This window comes from Dysidea avara, chromosome 7 (genome assembly GCF_963678975.1).
Source record: "Dysidea avara chromosome 7, odDysAvar1.4, whole genome shotgun sequence".
Lineage (NCBI taxonomy): Eukaryota > Metazoa > Porifera > Demospongiae > Dictyoceratida > Dysideidae > Dysidea > Dysidea avara.
This window is the reverse complement of record NC_089278.1, coordinates 26720353-26732295: the sequence shown is the minus strand read 5'-3', so window position 1 is coordinate 26732295 and position 11943 is coordinate 26720353. Positions and strand designations below refer to the sequence as shown.

The window sequence follows — 11943 nt, the reverse complement described above, 5'->3', positions numbered from 1 at the left end:
TGGGGGTGGGTGGGTGGGGATGGGATGGGATGGGAGGGTTTAACGCCCACGTTGTTAATTTAAGCAGCATTGAAGCTTTATGAAATAGCTCAAGTAATGGTACGTGTATTTATTGTCCAATCAGCCAGCATTAGTGATTTGCAGAATGCAAGATTAATTATCCGCCCGCCCACGCACTTTAATTGCCACGTTTCTTGGTACAGTGGGTCCTACAACTGGTTAGCATGGCTATTTAATACCTTTTCTCCCTTATTATATTTATATTTCGTTGTGTTCTATTTTTAATTTAGTGTGATTTAGACTATTTACATTTGTATTCTAATATTTTAGGGCGTTTCGATCGTGAAGCAGCTTTGTGTAATGAAGATAATTCATGGTGAGATACTGTAATGCATACAGCTTAATAATGTATGTACGTATGAGCATATATGCAAAACCAGTTCATCCATGTATGCTATAAAAAAACAATTAATTAAAAAATGCTTTAAACCATTGCAAACTCAAACAAATTATTACTGTTACACACTACTGAAATGACTCTCCTTTGTTTGATATGTATAGAAATTTGCTAACTACTTTCGTAAGTGTAAGACGCAATCACGAAGTCGTGCCAATGTAAAACTACATGGAGGAAAGCAAAACCTATTAAATTGAGAAAAACCAAATTAAAGGACTGACATTAACTAATTTTTATTGCAAAGCCTTAAAAATTACTATGTAGCAGACAATTTTTACCCTATAGTAAAACAAAAGATCTCTATACTTGTCAGGAGTGTTACGTTCAAGTTTTTATCCCATATGATTGTAGTATATTCTCAAAGTGTCTCTCCACATGTCCCATGATCATGTATTTTTGGTAATGCTACGAGTAGTGGCCAGTCTTTCACTTGAGCCCGCTATGGTGCAAGCTACATGATGGTACCCTACAACACTGCAACCGTAGTTTTCTATCGTGAAGGCGAAGAAACTGGGAATTTATCGACGTGTGAGAACATGCATCTCCGAAGTTCCATCACTATACAGAGCCGTCTAGGCAGTAAAATCATGTCTTACTTAAATTATCTGGTAAGCTAGTTTGTATCATTGGCATATTCTGGTGTGACTAGTATCTATATTATACTGTAGGTTACCGAGTCACTATAGAACAATGATATTTTTTCATACAGAAAGATAGCTACAATACAATACACATCATAGTAGGTGGTCAGCTACATCTTGCCAATTCCAAATTGGCTCTTGCTCTGCTTTATCCTGTAAGGAGATAATGTGTAGTTGACATAAGTGAGCATTTAAATGTTTATTAGTATGGATGCCTCAATGTCACTGAGAATATCAATAAAGTTGAGAGCATTAAGGTGGCGCTGAAGTAATTATGTGAAGCCGTACAATGCCCATTTGTCACAATTAAAATTAGCCCACACGTTAATTAGCTATTTTAGGGTGGTGGAGAACTCCACTTGTGAACCATGTAGTCTATGTTTAAAGGGTTCTTATGATGGCCTATAATGTTGTAGCTTAGCATGCCAAGTTCCGTGAAATCATCCGCTTTAATTTCATGGCTATTAAACTCTGAACTTACGAGCCGATTTTAAAAATAACTCACCCCAGAAACAACCTAGCGCTAAGCCGCCTTGGCTCTTATGGTTTCTCACCTTGTAGAACAACTCTATGGAATCCTTTTTAACGATAACAACGTGGAAACTGGTTAAAATGCAAACCCACATTTTTCAACAAGTGATATCACGCCCGTCAACAGAGAGTCGTGAAAAATCTTTCCATAGCCCTGTAAAGAAACGCTTCACCAGTGCCTCTGCCAAATTTTGAGGGTCTATGGTACATAAATATGGAGTTATTTCACGAATTGTAAGACAGTGTAACTGGCCAGGGCACGCTCCATAAAGCAGTAATCACGCGATGACAGCTGGTGTTGTTCACCGTGAAGTTACCAGAGTTTTGACAAGGTGATGAAGTTAGTACGTGAATATCGTTACTTGTATCAGCAATAGTAGCCTGACAGTCTGATAGAGTTGGTTCTTTCAATATTTCGAAGTGCTTTGCTTTGTTCTACTGGTTTTCCGTGTTTTTTGATGTCCCATTAGCCTTGTAAGGCTTCATTTGATTACTTCAGTGCCACCTTTAACACTGTACATAAGGTTGTAAACAAGATAATGCAAGCAATCATCCAATCAGTTGACCTCAACAACGAAATGATGTGCTCCAGGTAGTAACTAATACTGTTTTATTTATGATTGCAACTGCATATTACAGGTTACCTAATACAGCATGCAGTGGGGAATTCAAAACCGAAATAGCATTGATGACAATTGTATGTGACATATTTTCAATGGATAAACATAGGTAACAAACTATATAGTGGTGGAGCATTCCTTAAATGTGTTGTTTTCTATGATAGCTGGGAATCAAGTTCTGTACAACAATCAAGAGTTAAATACAACAGCTTGGAGCAAGAGTCATGTCCATTTACAAGATTATGTTCAGCTACTAATAAATGTTTTCATATTCATTGATTATCGAATTATAAGTGGCTAGCTATAGGATGCATGCGTAAAGCTAATGATGGTCTTGCAAGACATGCAAGAAACCGAATTGCATTAAACTTTCTTGCAAGAATAGATTTGTAAATCTTGCAAGAAAAGATATGCCAGAAAATTTATGTCAGAAAATTTCACAAGATCTTGCAGGATTATGCAGGATTCTTGCAAGGAAAGGTCTTTTATTGTAAGAATAAGAATCCTGCAGGATTTACAAAAAATCTTGCAAGACTTACATCCACAGATCCTGCAGGATCTTGCAAGATGGTTTCTACTGGGTATTATCAAGGTTTTCAACAAACCTATTACAAGGTTTTCAACAAACCAACCACTGCCTAGCTGTAACAGCAATATTGTGACCGGATTTGCAAAAAGGGTCTTCCATGCACACACATCTATTTTACTAAATTTGGCAACTTATAACTTCAGATCATTATAAGCAAGACTTCATAATATAAAAAGAGAGGAGAGTGTCCTACTTCAGTATAGCCTGTGCAAACATGTATCTCAAAGTAATACAGTAAAACTTTGATTTCTTTAGGATATCATGTCAACACATACAGCGTTAAGGAGTGTTGACAATGACATCAGTGAACTACTTATTGAAGCCACAACTACAGCAGTCATTGAAACTTAATGCTGAGTAGATACCTGACCAACTAACACATTGAAAGTGAGTATAGGTATTGCATCATAACTTTGAGATTCGCGTTTGTACAGGCTATACCTCAGTAGGACTCTCTCCTCTCTTTTTGTATTATGAACTCTTGTTATAAGCTATTGACATGAAATTTGGTCAGCCATAAGTACCAACATACAGTAGGTTAAGGGATGAAGAAAGTTTAAGCTTTGCATGTTTTTCAAAACCAAAGTTATGGTCTTTTAAGTTCATAAAATTGGATGTGTGTGGAAGACCCCTTTTCGCAAATCCAGTCACATTTACAATTGATCTAAACACACTATGTAGAGTTTATCACTGAGAAAGATAGGAATATACACTATATCAAGACACACGGTAGTGTGTCGTGCGGCCCAAGAAGCCGGCGCGTAACACCCGTAAGTATATTGACAGGAAGAAAGAAAACGCAATTTTCGCACCTCCGTAGCTCTGTGCTGCCTTGATGAAACAAGACGATTTTTTCTGTGTACATGCCCTCTAACTGCAGCACTCCACATTCCAAATTTGAGCGAAATCGCTTCGCGCGTTCCCGAGATATGCGACTTCAAAAATTGGCTCAGTTTCTTCGTTTTTTTTCTTCTTCTTTTTCTTGTCGCACACTTACAAAACTGCTATAAAACTCGAACGCCATATCCGATTGCCTTGAAATTTGGCACACAGAAGGGGGATATTAAGGCGCATCTCGGTACCAACATTGGCTGGAATACAATAAACAGGCAAAGAGTTATGAGCGATTATTCACGAAAAATAACACCAATATGTTGTCACGCCTACAGGGTAAACCGCGTATGGGAAGAAGCTGAACATCGGTGGGTGAATAGGTTAACTATTGAACCTCAACCCTATTGTGGTTTGAAAGAAATCGAGCTAAAAACCAGGAAGATACAACGAAAAAACCAACAGTGTGTAACAATTATGCAATCGAGATCAGCTAATAAAAAAACGACTGCTTGCCACGCCTACCAGATAAACTGCTTGGGGTAATGCTTTGAAAATCGTTGTACAGATGGAGTAATCATCTTAGAAAGGCTCATCAATGGTGTAGAAGAATCAGACTTAAAGCCACGGAGTTATAACACGAAATCCAACTTGGTGCAGCAAGTGCGAGATCGAGATACTCTAATAGAGCAGTCAACCTAATAGAGCAGTCACCCTGAAGAGAATTCAAGAGATCAGCTAGAAATAAGAAACCTGTATAGAGATCAGCTACACACAAGTCACCCTGTAGAGAGATCAGCTAGAAGAAGTTACCTTGTAGGGAGTTCATGCAACTATGGAAAGAGATAGTTCAGCTAGAAAAAATCACCTTGTAGAGTTCAGCTACAAAGAAACCACCATGTAGAGAGTTCAGCTACAAATAAATCGCCCTGTGGAGAGATCAATAGAATAAGTTACCTTACAGAGAGTTCAGCTACACAAAAACCATCATGTAGAGAGTTCAGCTACAAACAAATTTCCCTGTAGAGAGATCAACTAGAAGAAGTTACCTTGTAGAGAGTTCAGCTTCAAACAAATCACCCTGTAGAAAGATCAGCTAGAAGAGGTCACCTTGTAGAGTTCAGTTACAAAAAAACCACCATGTAGAGAGCTCAGCTACAAACTAGTGACCTTGTAGAGACATCAGCTAGAAGAAGTTACCTTGTAGAGAGTTCAGCTACAAAGAAACCATTCTTTAAAGAGCTCAGCTGCAAACAAACCACCTGTACAGAATTCAGCTACAAATAAATCACCCTGTAGAAAGATGAGCTAGAAAAAGTTACCTTGTAGAGAGTTCAGTTACAAAAAAACCGCCATGTAGAGAATTCAGCTACAAACTAGTGACCCTGTAAAGACATCAGCTAGAAGGAGTTACCTTGAGAGAGTTCAGCTACAAAGAAACCATCATGTAGAGAGTTCAGCTACAAACAAATCTCCCTGTAGAGAGATCAGCTAGAAGACGTTACCTTGTAGAGAGTTCAGCTTCAAACAAATCACCCTGTAGAAAGATCAGTTAGAAGAAGTTACCTTTTAGAGAGTTCAGCTACAAAGAAACCATTCTGTAAAGAGCCCAGCTGCAAACAAATCACCTGTACAGAATTCAGCTACAAACAAATCACCTGTAGAGAGTTCAGCTACAAACAAATCTCCCTGTAGAGAGATCAGCTAGAAGAAGTTACCTTGTAGATAGTTCAGCTACAAACAAATCACCCTGTAGAAAGATCAGTTAGAAGAAGTTACTTTGTAGAGTGTTCAGCTACAAAGAAACCATTCAGTAAAGAGCTGAGCTGCAAACAAATCACCTGTAAAGAATTCAGCTACAAACAAATCACCCTGTAGAGAGATTAGCTAGAAGAAATTACCTTGTAGATAGTTCAGCTACAAACAAATCACCCTGTAGAAAGATCAGTTAGAAGAAGTTACTTTGTAGAGAGTTCAGCTACAAAGAAACCATTCTGTAAAGAGCTCAGCTGCAAACAAATCACCTATACAGAATTCAGCTACAAACAAATCACCCTGTAGAGAGATCGAAGTTACCTTGTAGATAGTTCAGCTACAAACAAATCTCCCTGTAGAGAGATCAGCTAGAAGAAGTTACCTTGTAGAGAGTTCAGCTGCAAAGAAATCACCATTGCCCAAATTTCAAGGCAATAGCTCTTTCCAATCTGAAGTTATCAATTGTCAAAGTTGGCAAATTGGATGTGTGTGGAAGACCCCTTTTCGCAAATCCGATCACATATGTATTATATATATAATTTGTACATTTACTGATAAAATATTTAAAGTACATCTACTTCATCTTTTCTTCTTCCTGTAGTAAAGAAAAAAAACATAGGTTAAAAAAGTCCCAAAGCTGGCCATAGGCCGGCTTTGGGGTATACAAATACAAAAAGAAATGAAATCTAATCCAAAACAGCCAAGCTGTAAAAAAAGTGTGCGGCCCTCAGAAAGGCTATGGTGAAAAAAGATGTGACTTAATTCACCTGAATTGTCGTTATTAAAATTTTTACCATTAACCTACCATCACAGCCATTTCTTGGCCGCCACCTTGGATTTCACATCTTTTTTCACCATAGCCTTTCTGAGGGCCGCACACTTTTTTTACAGCTTGGCTGTTTTGGATTAGATACCAATTATTTCAGTATTACCTGAGATATAATGGTTAGAAAAGTATACTGCCAGAATAATGGGTACAGCTTTCAGTAGTGAAAATATGCCTTTAAGAGCAGCACCTTTTGCAGTGATACCTTGACTGCTTCCTCCTCTTTACTGAGGGAAAATTGTATTAGTTTTACCTGTTTGGTCCTGTAGTATGTGGCCACTGGCCTTAATAATGAGGTGGCCCTATTAATGAAAATTAAATACATGTAATATAATGGAAAATACATTTGGACTTGCTGGAGCTGGCCACTACAATGAGGTGGCCTCATTACTGAAGTGGCCACTACATGAGGTTTAACTGTATAATTTATACTGGTAATGTTCGGTTTCTTCTTAAAATACATGACAGGAAGTAACATCATTAATGGCGCACAATTCTAGTATCCACAGGGAAATATACATTTTGTAGCTGCAAACAGACAAAAACTTTAGTAATTATCACAATAATGCAATGGAATACACTAATCATGTTTCACTATCACTAGGTAAATTTTCATAATCACTGTCATCATCACATACATCATCATCTATGACTTCATAGTGATCACCATCTGGTATAACTGTTGAGAAGATAATGGATAACTGTAAGTTATAGTTCAGTATATCCCAGTACGAGGGTGATAACTAGGACATTGCCCAAGTGTACTGAGATATAACTTGTTTATATCCCAGTGCGAATCATAGCCAAAAATCCACCATTAAGTTGATTTTAATTCCTGTATTCTAATTAATTAATTTGTCACAAAGTGACTCGAGTAGCACAAATGTACCTAAACATTAAGCAAATTAATGTATCAGTCTTACTGGTCTGCCTCTCCCTACTCATGTAACATGGCTGGTTTCAAAGCTTGCCCCCACGCACTAATTGAAAACCCACACACTGGGGTGATATACATTAGTTATTACCCACAGATAAGATAGTTATCACCTAGCATGGCACTTTGATGCTCCCACACACTGGGATATAAATAGCTATAGTGTCAAAAAATTTTGTGTATAAAATAAAGAGTACAAATATCATTGATATGATTTGTTGATTAATTAGAATATGACTGCTAGGTAAACCCCACCACAAGTAGGAAAGATATTGTAGTCATCAACCCGAGGCCGGGGTAAAGCTGAGGTGTTGATAACTACGAGAGCAGGTGGAGTTTTACTGGCTTCTATCCCTTACTTTGAAGCGGTCAAGTTCACACACAGTGTGTCAATAAGGCTAGACAAGCATGTCAGTTATGCATGGTTTCAATTTTTGCTGAACTTGTAGTTATACAGTGAACCTCAGTTATTCGGATCCCAGATTCTTGGTTAACCGTACTACGGATATGACTGCTCTATTAGAGTAGTGACTGTTCTATTAGGGTAGTTGATAATGCCAAAAAATTTTTAAGTTTTTCACACTATTTTAATTAAGGTTATTTGTACACAGTTTCAGAGATACTTTTTCAGACTTATGGACCACCCCTGGTTCCAACGGGTTCGGATAACTGAGGTTCCACTGCACTAGTCTGATCCCCAGCCACCATGCACTCGATCACATGACTTCACGTGATCTAATGCATAGGTGGCTGCAGACAAGACAAAAGTTTTACAATATGTGTGACTTCAATTTTGCTGAGTTTGTAGTTTTATATGTGTAAGGCTTCAATTTTACTTTTATTGCACTTCATTCAATTGAAGATGTAAATATTGTCTTCCATATATGCACTGGGGTTTAACTACTATTCCCCGGAGATTTAATTACCATATACTCCCACTTTTTTTTGATGTAGGGCTTTAGTGGGATAGAGGAGCATCTTAATCACACACTTGATATACATGTTTGGTTTTTATGTTTTTACTCCTAACTTGGTCTTCATTCAGGTCTCTGTTTCATTACAGAATACCAAAATAACCAAGCAACCAAAAGAGTGTGGTCCTAAATTGCTAGAGTGAGTGAATTTAATGATGCTGACTATATATAAGTAATGGTTGCATCGATTACAATCATTTTTACTGATTCATTTTAAAAATAATTGGAATTAACATCGTTGCATCCATTTTGACCATCACCTTTAATTTCACTACTTATTTTACCCTCACCAGTATACTTTGACTGTTTTGTCATATGTAAGTATCACTTCTTTTATATCTGTAAAGCCCCAAGCCAGCCGCAGGGACTTGTCTTTATTAGTATCTTATTATTTTTCTACAGATATAACGGATAATCCAAAGGCTGCAGCACGTGTTGCTGTCAGACCTTCAGAGTGCTGGTCACTGTAAAGTGGTGCTAATAATAGCAATAATAAAAAATAAAAATATAAACTGGGATAGTAGAGAAACATTAAATTCTTGTATTTTTATTCAAAGTTTGTAAACTTTCATTATGTAATACATGTGTACTTGCTGGATAAATGTTGTAATAGAATGATTTCTGTTGTCCTGGTAGAGTGTGTGAAAATCATGTTATTGTCAAGGACTTACTGGTGTGCACAGCACTGGATTCTTGGGCCACACAGTACACTACTATGTGTCTTGGTTTTACCTTGATAGTTAACTGAATTTTGCATGAAAATAATTAATTATAGTAGTTGTCCTACAGAAAGAAGAGCTGTATCTGTCTCTCTGTGATTGGCTGAGTTGTAGCTATGTGACGGAATTTTGGAAAATAAACCATATGGGTGCATTTGACATCAAAAATATTTAATGATCAAATAACATGGTTTACTGTGTAAATGTACTTGTTAATGATTGTAAGTCATTCTCAATGTCTTAAATTACAACAAAAATTAGAATTATTTTTAAACTGTACCCTCCTCTTAATAGTAACTCACTAAACATGAAAATTCTAATTATTTCATCCATGCCCATATGAGTTATTTTCCAAAATTTGGTCCCATACATGAATTCATTTTCTGGTTCCTATACTCAAGCCAGCTATCTTTGACAGCACTCGCAGCACAGCATACTGCTCTATCTGTCTCTTGAAATTTAAAAATATAGTTAGACCACTTTTGAACTTGGGTTTGTTTCAACCATATATTATAGACATTGCTATACAAATGCATCAAAACTATACAACAGAATGACTTTCAGCACTTGTGCTGTAAAACCTAAATAATTTTTTTAAAATAAACAAATAACAGAATGCAAAATTTGTACTAGGGATGTGCCAATTTTACTTACAATTTTTTTGGAAAAAGTTGGCAAAGCAAAGGGCAAAATGCTGGCAATATAGGTGGAATTTGGAAAAATAGGCACTTTGGAACAGCAATTTGGCACAATTAGTATAAGATACGCTAATAGAACAGTCACAGATACTATCAAGACACACGGTAGTGTGTCGTGCGGCCAAGATAACCGGCGCGCCACACTGTGAGTTCAAGACACATGGTAGTGTATCGTTCAGCCAAGAAAATCGGTGCGCCACACCGTGAGTATATTTACAGGAAGAAACAAAACGCGGTTTTCACACATACATAGTTCCATGCTTCCTTCTTGCATTGGAACCATTTTTATACTGCAAACGCCCGCCACCTTCAGGACCCCACATACCAAATCTGAGCAAGATAGCTTAACGCAATCGTGAAATATAAGCCTTCAAATTTCGGCTTAATTTCTTTGTTTTTTTTTCTTTGTTTAGGGGTCTCGGGGGGCTTAGATTTTTCTTTTCGTACACTTTACAAAAACCATTATAAAACACAAATGTGTAGCTCAATTGTCTTGAGCTTTGGTGTACTTTAAGAATGTATTGCGGCACAATCACGTACCAAGGTTGGTGCAAATCTCATTAATATTTTCATAGAGCTATGGACGATTATTTGCATTAAAAAATGATAAATTGTTGTCACACCTACAGGATAAACCACTTATGGGAATAACTTAAAAATCACTGTGCACGTAGGTTAACCACCATAGCTCAAACCTTTTGTGGTTTAAAAGAAATCGCATTGACAGCTACAGAGTTACAAGGCAAAAACCAAACAACTGTAGGTTGCGGGGTCGAAATACTGTAATAGAACAGTCACCGGGGGGTAAAAAAAGGTGCATTAAAAATGTCAAAAAAGAAGTTACTTACCAGTGTTCGAACCAGAGACCTCCATAAAATCCTTAACCATTGAGCCGCTGCTATCACGGTTGATTACCTCACTACTTTATAAATGAAAATTCTAGGTAAAATCTACTCAATAATCAAGTTTCATAATTTCATAGATCTTTCATAGATCTACCAATGGATAATCTAGATTGTTCTAGAACATTCTACAAAAATTATGAAAGCAGCCGTGTCGTGCGGCCCGGCAAGTACAGCCAGTGTGGGCGGACAACATACTCGTTTTACGGAACCAGGAAACACCGTTTTCATGCATCCTTTACAGCTGAGACCCGGCCTTCGATATGCAACAGTTAATAATGAGGATGGAACTCGTTTAGACGTTTATGCTTCAAGATTCTGGGGAGGTAAGCAAACATCTGAAGGCATTCTTTAATGTCAAAGTTAAGGCTGCACCTTCATATCGTGGTACCCAAGTATCCTCACCCGTGATAGTTTATTGATGTTTTGAATGTGAGAAGCAACGGAAATGAAGTTGAGATGGGTTCTTTTATCCCATTTGTATTTTCAACATTAATGGGTGGTATGGGTCATGCTGCTCAGTGCTGTATTTTACAGAAGACTTGCTCTCCTTGTCTCTCTTCAGAAGGAGTAGTTTCATATAGTTCTGTGATGTTAGGGTGGAGGCAAGAGGTGCTGGTAACCCTGGGAATAATAAACAATCTAAACAACATGTATCTGTAGCTCCAAAGTGCTAGAATGGTATAATTAACCATTTCTGCAATGGAAGCTTCCTCAGGGTAGGGAATCTCCCATTCTTAGTTTGAGTCATTGGAGGTATAGCTATGCATTTTCAAAATTCATCTTATTTCAGCCAAGCAGTCTTTAATGATACCTGTAGAAAAGGGGGAAAAAGTTAAAATGAATTATCAAAGTCAACCGTAGGCTGGCTTTGGAAATTGCAATTACAAAAAGAAGTGATATCCGCACAAAAACAGCCAAGCTGTGAAAAAAGGTGCGGCCTTAAAAAGCCTGGGTGAAAAAAGTTGTGACATCAAAGGTGGCGGCCAACAAATGGCTGCAAAGATGTTAATACTAATAAATTTTAAGTATAAACAAAAATTAGTAATTTTACATCCAATTAGGGATCATAGTAATAAAAAGTAAAGAAACAAGGTGGTTGCCTATATGCCTGCAGATATACTATAGTGGACATTTAATCCGTAATTCAGTCTTCAGACCTCTGTTGTACAGCTATAGACTGAATTAGGGATTAAATGTCCACTATAGTATATCTGCAGGCATATAGGCAACCACCTTGTTTCTTTACTTTTTATTACTATGATCCCTAATTGGATGTAAAATTACTAATTTTTGCTTATACTTGTTTGTTAACTTTTTTTGAAACATAATGATAATTAGTGAACAACCTCAGTTGGTGATCCCTAACTGATATACATTACTATTGTACTGTATGATATCGTTTCTGTATACTTTCTCTTTCTACACGCAGTGTAGCCACACGGATCATTGTAGTGGAAATATTG

At 37.2% G+C, this 11943-nt stretch overlaps 1 protein-coding gene and 1 long non-coding RNA gene across 3 annotated transcripts in view; one reads left to right on the top strand and one right to left on the bottom strand.

Annotated features, from left to right (window-relative positions):
• Positions 1-1772: 1772 nt before the first annotated feature.
• Positions 1773-2537, top strand: LOC136261731 (uncharacterized). The gene is made up of 3 exons (XR_010704002.1): positions 1773-2221; positions 2269-2358; positions 2414-2537. It is a non-coding gene; the product is annotated as an uncharacterized lncRNA (long non-coding RNA).
• Positions 2538-6663: 4126 nt separating this feature from the next.
• LOC136260946 (uncharacterized) overlaps positions 6664-11943 on the bottom strand; it is a 45154-nt gene continuing 39874 nt past the window's right edge. For both annotated transcript variants that reach the window (XM_066054866.1, XM_066054868.1), the window contains one exon: positions 6664-6929. In XM_066054866.1, coding sequence (XP_065910938.1) covers positions 6835-6929 — 95 coding nt within the window. In that variant the 3' untranslated portion in view covers positions 6664-6834. The remainder of the gene's footprint in view (positions 6930-11943) is intronic.